Raw genomic sequence first — 18,959 nt, 5'->3', positions numbered from 1 at the left:
CTATTGTATGTACATATCCAATTGATTATATGATCTCTAAATGTTTCATCATCATAGTTTACCAAAATGCTTGAAACTTATTCCCAGCAAATGATTTATTTAATGCAAGGCATTCAGGAGACTAGATTACAAAAATCTTTCCAAGTCCAACAAGGGGGAAAAATAAAATGTATGAAAACAGAGAAATTGAATAATGAACCACTAAAATTTGATCAATGACCCTCTTTCAGTCAAAGAAATGTTGCAACAATTTACCAACAATCCATGACCAACATGGAGCAGAGCCCTGGAACTGTGGGCAGAAGCGGCAGAAGTACCAAACGTACCGAAGACGTCATCACGCATAATAGATGTCATGTCCATATGTACCTGAAGGTGGCAGTAAGGCTTGTGCGTGTCCTGAACATTTACAAAAGAAGAAGAAGGTTAACATCCGATCTGTCCTTGAAGCCTCAGAGCAGACAAGATGGTCGCATACTGGAGACAGGCAGGCCTAAGGTAAAAAATGTGTAAATTATGTAACTCAAACGTTAATTCGACCATGATGTGTCACCATGAAATTATTTTTTTGCGGAAAAAATAATATGAAAAAGCCCCGTGTGATATCCTGTTTCACTGAACAACTCGAAATGCAGTGTTATGAATTTTGTTTCAAAGGCACGGTGCTAACGTTAGCTTATACCAGCAATTTATTATGTTACCTTTTGTTGGTCATGTGTGTATCCGGACATCCTTAGTTCGTAAACGAGTTTGTCCTCCCCTTGATTTAACCAAATCTGAGTCAAGTTCACCTGTTATTCAGCATGTCGCTAAAAATGTGTCTCCTCTCTGCAGCTATATTCGCTTCTCTGCTATCTGCGCCAACGCGGTGCGTTCTGCTTTGAAACCGCAGTTCAAAACCGATGCAATGAAGGCCGCAGAAGCCAGCGTCAAGGTTTTAAAACCAAAACCAGCAGCATGTAAGTCCATCAATGTGTATGTGTTGTCAGTTCTGGGGGTATTTTCTTCATCTCGTCCGTACATGATGGTGCTTGACAATTGGCGTGCGTAGTCCCAACAAGGGACAGCTATGACATTGAGTGATTACAGTATAAACGCTTCCCATTCATTTAAAGGCAGATTAGACATACCACATTGTTAAAAATGTTCTATCTCAAGTTGACCTGTGGTCATTCCCTGCATTTGTCTAAAAGATCTGCAAACTTCGTAGCTGTGGGGGGCGCACCGTACAGTCTCAGAGGTCAATGGATAATCTACACGGACCTTTTCAGGGAGCTGTAAAACTAGTGGTTTGGATTTGCCTCTGCTCAAACCCTTTAACCTCTCTGTTATATGGTATCATTGTTTAGGTATAGTAATTTATTCATACAACTGGTGAATGCATTTAGTAGATGTCCCTGTCCAATATAATGCTAGATCAAGAGTTTTCAAGCATTTGGAAGTTTTATACACTAGATGGATCCACTTGGGCAAATATCAGTTGTTTAGTGTCCTGAACATAGATTGTCAAAAAATGACCATACAAAACACTCTAACACTCTGGATGTTTTGTATGTAAAATGACTTAAGTTACATGAAGTGTGAGTTAAAAATGCAGACAAACTATTAAGTTCCATTTTAATCCAAACTGTGTTGTATAGATTTCAAAATTACTGTCCTGTGTAGAGGTAGACCGATATATCGGCCGGCCGATATATCGGGCCGATATTTGGACATTTGTCTCTATCGGCCATCGGCCGTATTTTCTTTTAAAAAGCCGATTTTTGATCCGTTGTATAAAATGACGCAATTTTTGATCAGGCACAAAAAAAGATGAGCACCTCAAACTTGTGGAACCACTTGAATACATTACATACTTTTGTTCAAATTATATTAATAAGTTTAAATTTCTTTTTTGACATTTTAAGAAGTGTGAAAGTTTACTACTGCTTGTTACATTGTGTGTTTACTCAGACAAAATATTTAATTGTTTTGAAAGCTGAATAAATGTTCAGAGGACTGGACACGACTTGTTGTAATAGATTTCTTTTAGTTGCTCAGAAATTGCTGCGTTTCACAAAAATGTGATAAGTATATATTTATTTAACAATCGGCCTGAATATCAAATTGGAAAAATCGGCTATGCATATCGGCATCGGCTGCCCAAATTTGGAAGGCATCGGCATCGGCATCAGCCCCCAGAAAATCCATATCGGTCGACCTCTTGTCCTGCGAGACAAACTGTAGTCACTATTACACCCATCTTCATTAGTTCAATCTGTTTGAGAAGCAAAAATAACTTGAAGGCAGTTTCAGTAATTGTATTCCTTTGTCTTGTCTTCATTTCAGGATTCCAGCAGACTGCAGTGTAGATAGTTTTTCCCTGTTGTGAGGTCCTGTCACTGTCTTCGAAGGAGAGAATGGATAACATCAAGATGAACCATTGGAGTCTAGGGGGACCAGAATGAATTTGCTGTGTTTCCCCTTTAAATTGTTATGAAACATTTATTAAAGACAATTATTCCAAATACATTGTTTCCATGTGTTCTTGTCTTGTTATTGATTGTACAGTGGACCAGCAACTCAACAGTTTCATCCATTTTTATTTTGGTATAAATAAAACCATTCATACATCTCCACAGTCATTTACAGAAATGTATTTACAAAGGTACGGATGCATTAATCCATGAGAAAACCACTTGTGTACTGAAATTTCACTGTTCCCCTGAAGGATCTAATTCAAAGAATAGAATGCTATATGAAAACCTGAATTAGAATGAATACAAATGCATGCACTGCTCAGTGGACTAAAAATCAAATGAACTGACAACTGTCAGGAGAATCATTTGAGCAGCTTAAGGTAAATGGTATCATGAAATGCCCTTTAAATTACTGTGACGTTCACAGTTAAGAGTCATTTGACTGTACTCAGTCCTTTCAGGTGCACCTTACACTTTGATGTCCTCAATAGATCTAAAAACTCTCCCACTAGACCTGGAGAAATGTTCTCATGATAAAACCTGTTTATCATCTCTACCTACACGTGTTTTAAGAGAGGACCTCCAAAGCTTGCACTTGCCCAGAAAGTCATAGATGTAGCTTGGTACAAGAGGGACATTTTGCTCAGTGCTACTTCAGCATGGCTCCTACTTACATCAATGAGAATCCCCTGCTTCACCTCCTGCCAGTTAGTTTTTTTCCCCCTACACTAAGGTTGAGTTTCAACTCAAATTTATTGAAAAATGTGTATTTGCTCTAAATTATTCTCTCTAAATAAAGGGAGTTAAATGGATTTCACTTAAGTGTCCTTTACAAATAAGAAATACTGTGTCAAAGCCTAATCGTCTTTCTTTTCTCTGGTCATCTTGATCATGGTCTCTGGGGATCGGTAAAGGAAGATCAGTTTCTCAAACAGTGTCTCCTCAAGCTCCATTTCTCCAGTTTCTCTGACAACAAAAATGTCAGTGCAGAGCTTCAGGACCCTGTCAACACATGGCAGCTCCTCAAACATGATGGACCTAGAGATCCCGTTGAAGAACTCTCTGACAAACTTTCCAATGACCAGCACGACAGACATGTAGAGGCCCACAATGCTGCAACAAAAAGAACAGAATTTTAATAAAATAACTCTAGGTTATGTAAAAAGCACCTTGTAGAATTTCTGAGAGCAAAAAATGTAGTGTATACTATGAAAGAGAGGGTCCATGCAAGGAGTGAAAGTTGTCCCATCTGAAAAATTAGTGGAAGCTGATAATTGGTTGGGACCATCTAATTCTAATGGCAGAGGAGAGAAGCTTGTATGTGAAAGGACAAACATTTATGAATGTCACCACTAGATGTTAGATAGCATCAAGAGGGTGCTGTTGTTTTAAGTTTTAAACTGTCAAAACCCATTGACTGTTTAGTTAAGATACAGCAGACGAAATCATTTAAATATTATGCTATATTTATGCAGGGGTTTGGTTTTAGGGAAAGAAGCTGACAGGTTAACAATAATGATAATGACTAACAAACTAATGGTGAAAGAAAACAACTCTTACCCGTGTCCAGCCAGAAAGCCAAGACTGGACGGGCTCACTTTATCACTAAAAATGGTTATCTCGATGCTGTCACATTTGTGGCTGGAGGTCAGAACTGGGGAGCACTCTTCCACAACCCACCACTGGTCTTTGTCTTTCTCTGAAACTCCAGCAACCTCTTTAAGTTTGAGTGACATAGGCCTGAAGAAAGCCAGCGCTTGGACTGAAGGATCTAAGGATGGACATGTCAGAGAAGATCAATAGCTCAATCCAATCACCTGATACATAACATCCCTGACTCGAGCCAAAAAAAAAAAATCATCTCCCAATTAAAATGTCATTTTGTTATGAGAAATAATAATAATAATGACAACAATTTACCAAAAGAGAAACAAATTCTAGCCAATATCTTAAGTGTAATGTCATTTGAAGATATGAAAAACTGGAATTGCATCAATACATGATATATGCAGATATAAGCCATTATTATAATAATGTAAAACTAAATGTTACTTGCCTACTGCCATCCTGGTAGCCATTTTGGACACTGTTCCTTTGGGTCCTCTAATGTATTTTGGCAACAGGGAATTAATCATCCTATGGGACAAGAGCTTAAATCAGAGTGTGAAATACTTCCATATCAAAACACACTCACAGTTGTACCACCCATGATGAGAGAGGGATGATGTCGTGAAGCATTTTACCTCTGATAATTTCTTTCTCAGTTTCTTACAAGCCTGTTTTTTCTTCTTATTTCTCTCACATTAACATCCAAAGAAGGTCAGCTGCTTATTTCTACCAACAGTAATACTTCAGCAATGAAAAACAGCACTTCTTTTTGTTGAATGAGACTTACAACGGTTTGCTGCTGTTCCCTTTGAGCATATTGACTATTCCATCCTTCAAGGCCTTGTCCTCGAACTTCACAGTGTGTTCCCCCACTGTTTCTGCATTCATTGATATGGAAGCATTCCTGGCATGAACAGGAGGGAAGCATTTAGTATGTCAGTGTAAAAAGAGACTAAAATTAAAAAGATCTCACCTGTATTTATGCATTGTTATTATTGTTATTATTATTATTATTATTTTCTAAAGTAAGGGTTGATCTTTTGTCGTTTCTGTCTCCTCTTCCCTCGTGCTAATGAGGTAATAAGGGGAGGTAAATGCACCCAGTGGGGTAGAGATCTAGCCCAAAAAACTTCTTATCCTGGCTCTTCCTTCCCTTCCTCTGACACTGGGATCAAGTGGTAATCCCCCTAAAGGGCCTAACTCAACAAAACTGCGGTGAAGGATAGCCTGTTTGATAACTGATGGCCCTGCTGACCAACTCTCTTCATTTATCTTCATGCTAGAGTGTTTGGGGTCATCTGGAGCCATGTTGTAGACTTATGTATGTTACTGACAAAACAAACAAGTTGGGGTTAGGGTGTGGAAAGTGTTTCTTTACTAAGCACCTTTTACTAAAAACGTGTGTTTATTGGAAGAAAATGATTGTAGAATTCTAACACACTCAACCACAAAACAGAAGAGAAGGATTAAACACAAACACACAAACACACACACAGACTGTACAAACAAACAGACCTGAGCAGTGTCCAGCCTAAGGTAATGTATATGTGAGAGGAGTTGCTGAGCTCCTGTATCATGGCCTCTCGACTGGCTGGGCTGATGCTCCACAGCAGACTGGCATCACTTTTGATTTTAGCGGTAACAATGTCGTCCGCCACATAGTTCATTATGAACTGCATCGCTGACTGGGAAAGACAGAGGTGGGGGGAACAGCTTTATACAGTGATTTGAAAAAGATGTCACCAATGCTGCCAGAAATAAGTCATATCCTTATATTCTCTCACACTGGCAGCATCTCAGTGTTCCATTTCCATCCAGTGGTGGGATTTTGTTTTTGACATTTAGAAACTTAAACTGATAGCTTCCTACCTTGTGGGTTGCATACTTGTTGGTAAGTTTGTTGAAATCCCTTTCTGTGTAAGGAATCAAGTTTTGCTCCTGGGCACTCATTGTGAACAAAGGCTGAAAAACAAAGAAACAGTCAGAAGTAGATCATACATACACAGCTTCTTGTTTTCCAGTCATTTTTAACAATTTACCTTGTTAAACTCTAAGGTTAACATCTTAATATTAGCATTCAGCCCAAAGAAAAGCCTCTAAACTAGTGATAGACCGATTATCTGCCTGGACGATTATCGGGGACGATACTTGGCATTTTGAGGCATACTGGCATCAGCCTTTTTTTAGTCTGACGGCCGATAAGAAACAAATTTAAAACTGCGTTGTTTCGGCTCTGATGCAGCCTCTTCGCTGTTTGCAGTCACTACTCAGTCCCCAGCACTGTCCCACCCACAGTACCATCTGATTGGTTACAAGCAGAGCCATGGCTTGGGAAACAGCCAACTCATGCTTAAAGGTATTTGAATGAAGTTAAGTGTTAGAGTTTGTATTGTTCAAAATTTTGACACCAATATTTTTACTTTGACTGCAAATTAATATCGGCTTTAAATATCGGTTATCGGCCTCGTTGACTACAAATAATTGGTATCGGTATCGGCCCGGAAAAATCCATATCGGTCCATTTCTACTCTAAACTGGTGTCATTGCAGTTCAACATGAGAGACCGGTGAAGAAAGTAGTTGAGGTGTTAAATGGTGATAAACTGTTAGCTTTTTTCCAGCATTTAACACACCCATATTTTTTTATTAAAGCAAAAGCAAAAAGCTACTTGATTCAAAACAAGTCCAAACTATTCTTTATTGACTTAAATTGATTGTAACTACAAAAACAGGTTAACATCAAAAATGACCTCAGTTTTTTTGTTATTATTCTAAGCAATTGAACTGAAAATAATAATAATAAAATTCTTACCTCATATCCTGCGATGCTAAGCTGAATTGAGACATCAACAGGTGGATTGGTCACTCCAGCTGCTGACTGTACCAGTGACATAAAGAGAAGGGGGAACCAAATGATGCTAATCAGGGCAAAGATGATGAATCCTCCCATCCCATATTTCACCACCTTCTTCTTCTTTTGTCCTGGAGTGTGGGGGTATTTCTGGGAAAAAAATGTTAACAAACAAGTGTAGATTCTACTTACTTAAACAAATTATGTTATTTTCTAAAAAGGTGAAGATACGTCACAGTGAAGGCAAGACAATGCAAGATTCAGTCATCACTCTTATAGTCTAGATTTGGTAACAGTGTCGAACTGATAATAAAAATCTTATTTTAAAAAATCATATTTGCATTCTCTCAATTACTTTCTCGGACTCCCTCCAACACTTCAGGACAAATATATTTGCATAGATGTCTTCCACACAAATCCAACTGGAGAGAGACAGAGTGGTGTCAGTCCAAACCCAATCCATCACCGCCCTCAACTCTGTCAGGAAGGGAACCATACGGAACCTTGAGGAAGGATTGAGAGAAACATAAACTTAAAGATTAAAAATAAAGAAAATATTTAGTGTGTTTGGCACAGAGCATATCTGAAAAAAATCAGATGAAAAAGACAACATACTGTTCTCATTCTTGTTCTTTTTGTATGACTTTATACAGAATTTAACCTATCTCCTTTAAACAGTTTGCTTACCCTTGGAAGAGAAAGAGATTTAGGTAGTTGTAGTTCTTGGTGAGGAAGTTGCCCAGGATGCGGTTTGGGTAGCCACATTTGATCTGGTAGGCAGATAGGCCAAAGTAGATACACTTTACAAAGTACCAGAGCTGAGCAATAGGGTTCCTGTTGAACCTCCTGTGAATGTCAGACAGAGAGAGAAGTTTGATGAGATCAGTGCGATTGAGTTGATTTCTCAAGATGATACTACAGATTTTACTGGATAATAAAATCAGTGACTAACCTCTCTGTGACCCCGGGGAGGATAAAGAACATCCAGAAGTGTATTCCAAATACCAACACCACCTGAAAAACACATTTTCCTAGCAGAGACTTCTTCAAGTAAAGGGCCCGGTCCACTATCATGGTGCCAAACTGCATGAGCAACATGACCAGAAAAGCCTCTGGAACCTGGTCCTCTGACAGAGACTCTGTGATGTCAGCTACAGCCGAGTATTTCTGCAGAAAGGAACAAGAAAAGTCAAACAGTGTTGTACTGAATTCATCTGAATATGTAGATTCTTGATTTGATTTGAGGCGAGGAAGACTCTTACTCCAAAAGCCCAGTATCCATATATTGTGACGATGAAGTTGACTACATCAATAAGAAACATGAGAGCATAGACGTCACACACAGGACTGTAGTCTGGGTGGATAATGTCATAGAAAAACTGCCTGATGGGTAAGTAAATATGAAGAGCGCTGTAAAAACAGAGAGAAAGTGTTAAAAAGTGTTGACAAAACGATACAGTGAGACAGCAGCTTAGTTCAGTTAAATACAACTCTAACTTTCAAGCACATTGATCATGAGTTAGATTTTTTTTAAATCATGTAATTTCTAGATGTTTGTAAGTGGCTTCACAAGTAAGCCAGTACTTCATATATTCATTTTCTTCATTGTAATAAGAGGTGTAATATTATACTTTGGTGTAACTGATAAGAATTACACAGAAAAGTCCCTAAATGAGACTGCATACATGCATATTTTTTTCTCACATGAAAGGCTGATACACAGCATAGACATCTTAAAGGTCCCATATTTTGCAAAAATCACTTTATTAAGTCTTTTAGTTAAATTTGTTGGTCTTTGGCTTTCCTCCCAACCCACAAAATGTGATATTTAATGACAAAACCTGTACTTAGTAATGCTTGTGAATGTAAAATCCTGACCCAAAAGGAGCTGTTTGGATTTTGGGGATTTGCCGACGTCAGCGATTCCCTTTTTGGACCAATCAGGAGCAAGTCTGACCTGATTGGTCCACCGGAGCAGATACCCCCAAATCCCCTCCCCCGCTGCTGGAATGCCAAAGTTGAAAAGCCATCACTGCTTTGTTTTTGGCTGTAAACAGCCACATAGTTCCATGCATAAGCTTTCCATCTCGGAAGAAGACAAGACTAAGTGGCTAGAGTTCATTTATCAAGGAAATGTGCCAGCTACACTCAGTAAAACTGTGCATGTGTGTGCTAGTCACTTTAAGGCTGACTGCTTTTCCAACTTTGGACAGTACAACAGAGGGCTAGCAAATAGACTGGTCCTGAAACCAGGCGCATTACCAACCATCCGCCAACAAACCTCGGACCCTGGAAATGTGAGTATTTTAAATGCTGTGTGCTGTGGAGCAGATGTAAGAGCTTTTCCTCAGTGTCCCCCCCTGTATCAGGATGCTAACTGTAGCTGCAGTTAGCCTGTTGTTTTAGCCTGTAATGTTACGGTAAACGAGCTTAGCTGTTTTCTAAACATTGTGCACTTGGAGCTTGTGGCGCTGCTCTCAGTGACGTGGAAGAGCGGGGCGCTATCAGCGGTGGCTCATTTACATATGAAGGTCACGCCCACTAAATCAGAGGGTTCTGAACAGAGGGGCTATGAGAGCCTGGAAACAATGCTGCTGTGCTTGATTTATTGGCTTTTTGGACCAAAACATGTTACTACCATTTCATGAAGACATCAATGATCCATATTAAACTGCAGAAAAGGGGCAGAATATGGGACCTTTAATGAAAGAAAATAAGAATGAAGCTAAACTGAAACTGCTTTTCAGCCATTCACAAGCAGTTAGGCTGTAGCAGCCACATTAAACTATGCAGCACACAATTATAGCTGTAATTTAACTACTTGATCAGGAAAAACTATCTTCTCAAAACAATGATTGCTTACAGTGCATCCAAAAACTATTCACATTTTTCACATTTTGTTACATTACAGCTCATGTAGAACACAGAGGACAAAACAAAACACTACATACACTTCTATGACAGCAGCTTTGGCCTGCAGCATCTTTTCTCTGATATGTTGTCTGATCCTCTGCTTCCTGGTCAGAGGAACGCGGTGTCGTTGTCTTTTCTTCTTGCTGTGCTGCTTTTTAGGCTTCACCTCTCCAGTAAATGAATTAAAGATGTGTAAGAAACAGAAAAGAGATAAAGAAGAGTTACACATCACATCTACTTGAACTGTCCAGCCAGATTTGGAATAAGATATCCTCCTTTTTTAACACTCACCATTGGATTCTGCTGAATCACCCCTCCTTCCTTTACAGAATAACGAGGTTGTTGAGGCCTGTAAAGGAAGGAACTTAAGTCGGCGTTGAGATTTGTCTTTGCTGCCCATCTTATCACTTCCTGTCATCTTTTTCTTGTCCACTTTCTTCTTCATCTTCTTGAAAAAATCAGGCATCTCCACCTCTTTGTTGTCCCACAGCCCATGACACTGTTCAGTCATGGACACAAACAGAATTATTCACGTGAAAAGGCAGCTGACTCGTGATATGCAGAGAAGTAATTTAAATTTCACTTGTTATTTTTTAAGCATACCTTGAGAATTGAGCGATGAAAGAATAAAGCAAGCAGCTGAATCAGGTCAAAGAGGACATAGCCGTTCTTTTTCTCCACTCCAATGATGTTTGGGAGGGCAAAAGGCCGGTCAGCGTTGATACCTCGGTAGGCAGAGGTGGTCCAAGGGAAGAAACCAAACTGGAAAAAGTACTTCACCACAACAGTCAGCTGAGAAAGAGGGAACAGAGTTTGAGGAACGGATCAGCAATGACAATGAAAACAATCAAAGGTCATCCTGATTAGGGATGGGTGCCTTTCACATTTGAAACGATACGGTACCAATGCCCGGTACCTGGCAATTGGTATTGGTACTTAATGGTACCAATTTTCAGTACTTTTTTTATGTGGTCAAAATATCAATTTGTTTAATGATAAAATATATACATATTTTCAATTTCACATATTTATTCTTCACTATATAACCTTGCAATGCTGTGTTCATGTCCAGCATGGAAAATCGCCTAATCTTTCAATCCCTCACAGTCACAAGGTTGCATTTAGGTACCTAAACATGGTACCTTTTGATTTTATATGAATTGGGTCCTGGTACTTTTGACAGAATTCTGTTGGTACCTATAAAAGTACCTAATATAACCCATCCCTAATCCTGACGGACATTGGCAATTAATCATTAGATATAGCATTACTGCCCAAAAAAACATACACACTTTTGCATGCCCTGTTAGAGCCCAGTTTGAAACATTACCCAAAATGTAATACAACCTGAAATGAAATGTGATAACTGGCCAATAATGTAATAAATGTACTTACCCCAAAATGTAACAAAAAAAAAAATGTAATAAATTCCAAAATGCTGATCTAAAGTATTTCAAGTTCTAAACATTCTGGTTAAAAATTATTAGTTTTGGGCTCAGCATAATTTGGATCTGGACTTGGATTTGGATTACATTTTGAGGTTTCTTCATTTTTTTAAATTACATATTGGGTTGCTGTTACATAACATAACACTCTGCTTTTCTTAAATCTATCGAAAAAAGAATATTTAGAAGGATTTTCCAGACTTTGCTTTTTGTTTATAATAATAAAATACACACAAACTAGTGGTGTCCCAGTCCGATATTAATATCAGATATCGGTTCGATATCAGCAAAAAAACAAATATCGGTATTGTATCAGAATGCATCTAAAATCTCCGATATCAGCACTCCGATATAAGCAGTCCATTCCAGACTCTGCTCCTGCTGTTTTTATTTGATTTATTTAGGTTATTTTCTGGGTCTTCTAATTTTTTCTTTATTTTATTCAATTACTAGTATTTTTATGTTTAATGTTAAAATTTCTGTTACCCATTGGTTAATAATAAATGGGTCAGTTTTTCCTCATACCTACTGTTGCTGACTACTGTTCTTTTTGAATAATATCACTTAATCAAGCCTTTTCTAACATGACAGAGATACTACAAAATAAGTAATAAAAGTATGCATGTTTAATGCTGATATCGTATCGGATTAATATCGGTATCGGCCAATACTCAATGCTGCAGTATTGGTATCATATCGGAAGTGAAAATGTAATATCGGGACATTCCTAATACAAACATGATCAGCTGCTGAATGATTCACAGACTTGCCTAAAGTTATCCCTGAGTAACACTCATTAAAATATGTCACCTGATATATAAGTATGTTTTTGTGTAATTATTCTGAATGGTAGCATCCTCAGGAAGTAATACATTATACTTAATTATTTCAAAAACTGTATATTGCCATTTTTAACAATTTATTCTCATATTAGTTTTAAAACCCTTCAGAGAATCCACACTGTGTACCTCTGTGTAGATAATAGCAGTCATCCAGAAGCGTTTGGTGGGCCGGGGTACAGACAGCATGGCCCAGAGAAAGATGAGGATGGGCAGGATGAGGGAGAGAAGTGAGGCAGACACGATATGGTTGAGGATGATCACAAAGTAGCACAGCATTTCTGACTTGGAAACCATGGTGTTGTAGAGGGCAAAGAGCAGCTTCAGGGGCCTCGGTAATGTCACAAAAAACTTATCAGACTCTGAGATCTCATCATTTTCAAACATGCTGTAAAAGGAGAAGAAAGGAAAAAGACAGAAATGGCAAAAGTGAACAAACAGATGACCAGAAAGTCATTGGTTCATTAATACCTTCCTCACTTTCACCTACTTGTTTAGCAGCAGCTCACTGGCTGTGAGGTTTCTTGTTTCCTGGCTCAGAGGTTTCAGAGGCTCTGAAAGGTCAAGGCTCTTCTCTCCATCACCTTCCCTGAAGCCTAGTGAGATACATTCTGGGTCATCAGCACATTCATCTGCTTCTCTCTGCTGTGGATCCTCTTCTGGCTCTTCTTCCTCCTTCTCAAAGTCCACTTTTGGTTGTTGCTCTGCCTCTGGGATTTGGTATTCTTGCTCAGGTTCAACCTCTTCCACAGCATCCTCCTCTTTATCTTCATTTTGTACGCAGTCTTCCCCAAGAGGAGAGCCATCTCCACTTTTAAGACAAGGACAGAGGAAATCTTAACTTCAAAATCAAGCTAAACACAGTAAACAATAAGAACAGCTACAAGTTGTCAGAGGGAGGTGCCTTCTACAAGGTTCAGTATTTTACTTTGTGCTCCCAGACTGGATCCTCTCTGCAAGCAACAACACCAACCTGGATGTGAAATCTTACTTAACTCACTCACGTTAGAGAAATATCCTCAGGCCCAACAGAGGTGAGGTCAAAATTTGTTGTCCTGAGGAGCCTCCGCCTGAGCTGGTCAGCAGCAGGCAACACAGTAGGAGGCTCATCGAGCTCTTCTTGTGTCGGCTGACGGGAACCAAGCATTGTCTCATCTGTCATACAGCTGAGGGTGAGAAGAGGGGAGGGCACAGCGTATTATCATCCAACCAAGAATGGTTTTTATTTCTGTCCTTTTTATCCCTTGCATGGGACACCTGGTATACATCATTATCAATTCATCATCCTATCATCCTCATACTGTCCTGGTCATCCTTAGACATGCCCCTCAGTGACCTTTCCAGTCACCCTGGTCCAGTCATCCTGGTCCTCCATGGCTCTGACTCGCTCATTAGTGATTTCTGTGCCAGCAACTCACATAATGCAGGATATCCTTGTGTTGTGTTTTATTGTTGTATTTACTCTAAAGACCAAACAAATGGCAAAAGACCCTACGATCAGGATGTAGATGAAAGGACGCATGGATCAGTCTTTCTTTGATTACGCTTCAATCTGGACATGACTTAGACTCTGAAGTGTGTCCCACCTTAACCTCGCCGTGACTTATTTTGGCAGCACAGGATTCGTTAAAACTAGTCATTAAGTGGACGTCACCTCAGGAATCTAGATGTGCTGCCCAGTTATTCTGGCATTTACCAACTGGCATTGTTCAGTGGATTTGTGTTGTAATAATTTCATTATTCTCCACAATATTTTTACACCTCTTTCTTTACAAATATAAAACATATGTAGGGCATAAAAGTAACCAAAATATTCTACTCAAGTACAAGTACGGTTACTTATTTTTACTTAAGTAGAAGTAAAAGTAACAGTCTGTAAATCTGATTTAGCAAAAGTAAAAAAGTTCTTCCTTCAAAATCTCCTCCATAGTATTATTATACTATGAGTATAATAAAAAAACTTAATTATTATTTCTCATTTTTAAAGACATAAGATATTGTAAGATATTAACACCAAATAATGTCAAACTATATATTCTTAATAGTTGATGTAAAACAAACAGAGCTGCATTTATGTGGAAATATATTTTTGACAAATATTTAGATTGAACAGTCTGCTGTACACTGAGATCACTGTGTAGTGTCTACTCTGCAGAGCAGCTTATACTGATCACAACCAGGTTCAGCTCTCATTTTATCTCACTGTGATTAGAAATAGGTGTATTTATGAATTTGAGTTTTCAGTGATGAGTTATTGATCTAAAAGGTCAAAGCTGTGAAAGTATTTTAGCAGGAGCAGCATGTTCTTCTCATCCTCTACATTAGTTCATCTGATCGTTGGACAATACATGTCAGTATCAGCTGGCAGTCACACTGTAGATGAACAGCTTGTATCCCTTCTGCGTTTCACTTTCTTTTCACTCAGTAACTGATGCTGTGTAAAATATAGCAAAGTACAAAACATACCATGGCGCATACTTGAGTCTAAGTAAAAGTACTGGTTTCAAAAACTAATCAAAAAGTACTTGTACCAATAATTCTTAATTACAGGAACCCAAGTAAATATGAACTGTACCTTTCAGTCTGGAACACAGGGAATTAAATAGAAGCAGGAGAAAATAAAACAGCAGAAACATTAACACAAACTGACTCAGTGTCTGATGATCTACCTGGAAACACTGCTGCCCCATGACAGTTTGGAGGCTTGGTTGCGAAGCTTGGTGTAGGCATGATTTGAGGAAGGGACGTCGGGTGGGGGGGTTGAAGGAGGCAGCGGGTCATCTAGATCATCTAGAGATGAAAACGTGTTTTGACGAGAGAGCCAGTTGTCATAAAACTGTTTCACACTCTCCTGGCTCACCTCTCTGCCCTGAAGAGAGACGGAGGGAGAACAGAGATCAAAAAAGTTACGTGGCCAACAGGGAAACCAACATGATCTCATTTTCTGTATAGAGGAGTAGATCAGGGGTGGCCAACAAGTCAGAGACCAAGAGCCATAGAAATTACTGTGGTACTACAAAGATCCACAAAAAAATGGTCTTGCAAATGCACTTCCTCTCACACATGAACGAAATTACATGAAATGAAAATGAATTCATTTGCAATTTTCAAAGCGAGATTTGTTGTGTTTGTCAGCATGTTTGAATTTGTGCTTGGAGCCATGTGAAAGACAAATCTATCTATCTATCTATCTATCTATCTATCTATCTATCTATCTATCTATCTATCTATCTATCTATCTATCTATCTATCTATCTATCTATCTATCTATCTATCTATCTATCTATCTATCTATCTATCTATCTATCTATCTATCTATGCTTTGTTCCTGCTTCTACATCCTCGATTTGCACCCACCTTCTTTTGCTGTTGGTTGAGTAATGCTCTCTCAAAACAGAGCACCTTGGAAATGTCCCGGCTGTCTTTACAGAAAGAATTCAGACCCTCTGTCAAGTCGTCAAGAAGGGACTGAACAAACACCCAGAAGAACTTCAAGGTGCTGATGACTCGCTGCAGGATGTTCTCTGTCATGGAAACGACAAGTTTATAAGCGCTGGAGTAAAGTTTGGATCTGTAAGCACATTTAAAGATTTCTCTGTTCTTAAATTACAGTTTTGTGGCTTCTTGTTGAGCACACTAAATTCTCTAGGTCATGAAATTTCCCTTTTCTGAGGATAAAATGTAGTACTATTTTACAATCTAGCAATGCAGTGACTTGTGTTTACCTTTCTCCTCGACCACTTCTTCCTCCATTGTGCTTTCATCTAGCTCATCCTCACTTGAGTCTGTTCTTTCAAGGCCTGGAAAGAGAAAAATGTTAAGTCGACTTGAGAGTGTCCTGACTAACTGATACTAAATCTAGTGTTCCCTAAAAAACAGTTTCATGTGAGTGAACCTTTCATTTGTCTCCGAAATTGGGGCAAAAATTTCAACAACAAAATGCTCTTCCATAAACCAAATGTTGCTTTATCACCTTGCTGTTTCTGCAGCTCTCTTTTTGCCCTTTTCTTTTCTTCTTTCTTCATTTTTTTCTTCTCTTTCTTCAGGTCTTTTAGAGCTGTCTTGGAGCTGGTGACCCAGGCTTCATAGGCCAACTGAGATATCAGAGACAAAAGATACATGTTTTGACTTGGGGTGTTAAATCCAGAGGTATCGGGGTGTTGGATGTACAACATATTGAACTAGCAGTGCTCACTTTTTGAACAGTTTTGTTTTTTTATCGTTACCTGGAAAGCAGATTTCTTCTTTGGTGGTTCCTCTTCTTCTTTCTTCTCTGGAGCTTCTTCTTCTTCCTCTTCACTGTCACTTTCAAAAAGGTGGTAGCCACAGTTGTTTTCCACTGTGAGAAAAAGAGAAGTGTCAGATGCACATCATTGCACATTGTTGTGTCTTTGGAAAAGGAATCCAACCAAAAGCTGCTCCAGTATTCATCATTCATCACCTTTTTGTGTGCTTTGTTTCCTAAAAGAATACACAAACAGCACTGGCTCACCTCCTGGTTTAGAGACCCAAGGTTTCCACCATTTTCCTGCATCTCTTTTTGCCTTTTCTTCGTCACCTGAGACACAGGAATCAGTTTGTTGAGCTGCTGTAGAAACTTTCTGATTTTCTCACCTTTGATGAAACACTAAGTCAACACTTTCGCATTTACAGATGTTGGTAAGAAGTCAATCACGGACTTCAGTGTTATTAGACAAAACAATCAATGTCGACACAAAACGAAAACAAACACTAGATACAAATAAAATTTTAAGAGCCAGAAAACAGCAGAGATTAATCAAAATGTGTATAGATGATATCAGTAGTGATTTAATAAAAATAATCTAAAATTCTTTAAAATTTGATCTACCTTTTTGTCAGTAAATGAGTAGCAACACTAAAATAATAAAATACTTCTCACAGAGGATATACTTTCTTAATTTCTTGCATTTCTGGTTTATGAAAAGTACAAAGTGTTACCTAGAGTTGACTGGGCCTGATCAATTGGAAGGGCTGGTTTGTCTGCTGCTGCAGGTCGACTCTTCTGTTTAGATTTTATCTTTTCCATCCTCCAGAGAAAAAGATGAGAGGATGGGTTAATTGTTTCATATTTCAAAGACAGTAACTTTGAAATCTAGAGAGAAACTTTGGAAACAAATATCAAAACATTGCTCTAGCTGGACAGAGCAGCTAGTTCAGGTTTCTTACTGTTTCTTCAGTGTCTCAACAGATTTCTTCTCCATTTCTAGGCGGGCTGCTACCATCTTCTTCACTTTCGCCTCAAACAGCTCAGCACCCCTAAAAGTACAGAGACATTCAGAAAGAGAGCATAACTTGTCAACAGGAGGTGTTGTAAAATCTGTTCATTTTTATTGCTGCGGTTTGCCTTTCAGCTAGTAAGCATTTTCTTACTACAGCGTATGGCTGGCATGACCTAGGCGCTGCCCTGTTGGCTATGGCTGCCTTTTGCAGCAGCTCTCTCTTCTTTGTCCGTTTCTTGTAATTTTTCATCTCTTTTTCGTAATCTTTGTATTTGGGGAGGATCATTACTTTGTATGGCTCATTTGTTGGTCATAGACACCAAACCTTTTGTGGCTGCAGTGATATTTTTACTACTTTTTCTCCTGTGTTTGTCTGGAGATCCTACATGTAACCATGGCCGCTTTGTTTACATGTGAACTCAGCTGTTAGCAGCCTGTAGCATGTCAAAGCTAACTGGTGTAAGGCCTGATGTCTTCCCACAAGGTGAGGAGAAGGAGATGAGGAGAAGGAGGTGAGGACGACGTGCTGGTTCTCAGGTGTGAGCCAAGAAGTGGCGACATAGACCTGTCCTTCCATCCATCATTACAAATGGATGGAAGACATGGCTAACAGAGCTAACACCAGACACCAACGCCACATTGGAAGAGCTTCACCTGCTGTGAGCAGACAGGATCCAAGAGACAGAGATGGAGCATGACTGAAGAAGCTCAGTCCTGGACCCTGTGGAGGTGGAGGCTGGCTGAACTGGACAATGATGGACAAGCTGTCATCATCTATTTTCTTATGGACCTTTTTGCACTTTCTATACACTTTATTAATTTTGTTTTCTTGATTGTTGCTGTGACTTTAACTTTGTTGTACTTGTTACAATGACAATAAAGTTCTATTCTATTCTAAATAAAAATATATAATATATTGGGCTATGAATACAACTGAAAGTTCATAAAGTCATAAATTTACAAGCTTATAAACTCAAAAATGTCAAGTTTACTTTCTCATTTTTTAAATTTAATTTATTTACGTGTCTCTAATGTACCATCGTAATTTCTGTACCACTTCACCAAGACGTTACATTTAAAAATCTGCCAGACATAATTTGATGTCAGCTACAGTCAGTCTGTAAATTTGCTCATAAAAATTGTATGAAAAAAAAGGGATAAATGAAATAATGTTTATCATTGTCACAATTCTAATAGTCATTTTCTTTACTATTTTTGAAAGGATAGTCTACACTGTGTCCACAGGAGAAGGAAGTTTTGGTGGGCATGCAAAGATCTGTATCTTTTCAGATGAATATTAAATGATGTCTTTATGCCAAATAATTTTTTCCCTTACAGTAGAAACTAAATAAGACATTAACTTCAAAGATAAATAATACTCCATGAATTAATATCTAATTTGACACGGCACTTTTAACCTTCTCTAAAGGCAGCTTTATTCATGAAATATGGATGTAATTTCAGGATAGTTTTCCTATATAAACACAGGAAAAGACATGCTAAGAGACACTCTTTATTCTTTTTATTTTGCAACAAAATATGCTAAATTCCCCCTTTCCCAAATGGTTTCCTTTTCCTGCGCCAAGTATTGTGTTTGAGACATTA

The 18,959-nt window shown here is 38.6% G+C and overlaps 2 protein-coding genes across 2 annotated transcripts in view; one reads left to right on the top strand and one right to left on the bottom strand.

Annotated features, from left to right (window-relative positions):
• The first annotated feature begins 338 nt into the window (after positions 1-338).
• Positions 339-2,509, top strand: atp5f1e (ATP synthase F1 subunit epsilon). The gene is made up of 3 exons (XM_074681318.1): positions 339-498; positions 835-959; positions 2,329-2,509. Coding segments are annotated over exons 1-3 (159 nt in total). The 5' UTR covers positions 339-466; the 3' UTR covers positions 2,331-2,509.
• A 143-nt stretch (positions 2,510-2,652) lies between these two features.
• The window catches only part of LOC141799175 (piezo-type mechanosensitive ion channel component 2), a 34,380-nt gene continuing 18,073 nt past the window's right edge, over positions 2,653-18,959 (bottom strand). The window contains exons 32-56 of the mRNA XM_074681319.1: positions 17,302-17,391; positions 17,074-17,162; positions 16,607-16,672; positions 16,341-16,453; positions 16,088-16,208; positions 15,840-15,914; positions 15,472-15,638; positions 14,784-14,983; positions 13,119-13,280; positions 12,605-12,925; positions 12,244-12,502; positions 10,434-10,622; positions 10,122-10,329; positions 9,869-9,998; positions 8,180-8,327; positions 7,870-8,084; positions 7,605-7,763; positions 7,273-7,420; positions 6,879-7,067; positions 5,937-6,029; positions 5,583-5,752; positions 4,855-4,971; positions 4,516-4,595; positions 4,020-4,230; positions 2,653-3,572 (exon numbers count right to left, since the gene is read on the bottom strand). Coding sequence (XP_074537420.1) covers positions 3,317-3,572; positions 4,020-4,230; positions 4,516-4,595; positions 4,855-4,971; positions 5,583-5,752; positions 5,937-6,029; positions 6,879-7,067; positions 7,273-7,420; positions 7,605-7,763; positions 7,870-8,084; positions 8,180-8,327; positions 9,869-9,998; positions 10,122-10,329; positions 10,434-10,622; positions 12,244-12,502; positions 12,605-12,925; positions 13,119-13,280; positions 14,784-14,983; positions 15,472-15,638; positions 15,840-15,914; positions 16,088-16,208; positions 16,341-16,453; positions 16,607-16,672; positions 17,074-17,162; positions 17,302-17,391 — 3,976 coding nt within the window. The 3' untranslated portion in view covers positions 2,653-3,316. The remainder of the gene's footprint in view (positions 3,573-4,019; positions 4,231-4,515; positions 4,596-4,854; positions 4,972-5,582; positions 5,753-5,936; positions 6,030-6,878; positions 7,068-7,272; positions 7,421-7,604; positions 7,764-7,869; positions 8,085-8,179; positions 8,328-9,868; positions 9,999-10,121; positions 10,330-10,433; positions 10,623-12,243; positions 12,503-12,604; positions 12,926-13,118; positions 13,281-14,783; positions 14,984-15,471; positions 15,639-15,839; positions 15,915-16,087; positions 16,209-16,340; positions 16,454-16,606; positions 16,673-17,073; positions 17,163-17,301; positions 17,392-18,959) is intronic.

This window comes from Halichoeres trimaculatus, unplaced genomic scaffold (assembly GCF_033239565.1).
Source record: "Halichoeres trimaculatus isolate MK-OKI-2021-1 unplaced genomic scaffold, fHalTri1.1 fHalTri1_scaffold_11, whole genome shotgun sequence".
NCBI classification, from domain to species: Eukaryota; Metazoa; Chordata; class Actinopteri; order Labriformes; family Labridae; genus Halichoeres; species Halichoeres trimaculatus.
The sequence above is the reverse complement of the archived record's forward strand: the minus strand, read 5'-3'. Positions and strand labels throughout refer to the sequence as shown.

What these genes read in the sequence shown, in the direction of transcription:
- atp5f1e (XM_074681318.1), top strand. Translation starts at nt 467, where the DNA reads ATGGTCGCATACTGGAGACAGGCAGGCCTAAG. An exon ending in TGGAGACAGGCAGGCCTAAG is followed by an intron (nt 499 to 834) that starts GTAAAAAATGTG and finishes TCCTCTCTGCAG; the next exon opens with CTATATTCGCTTCTCTGCTA.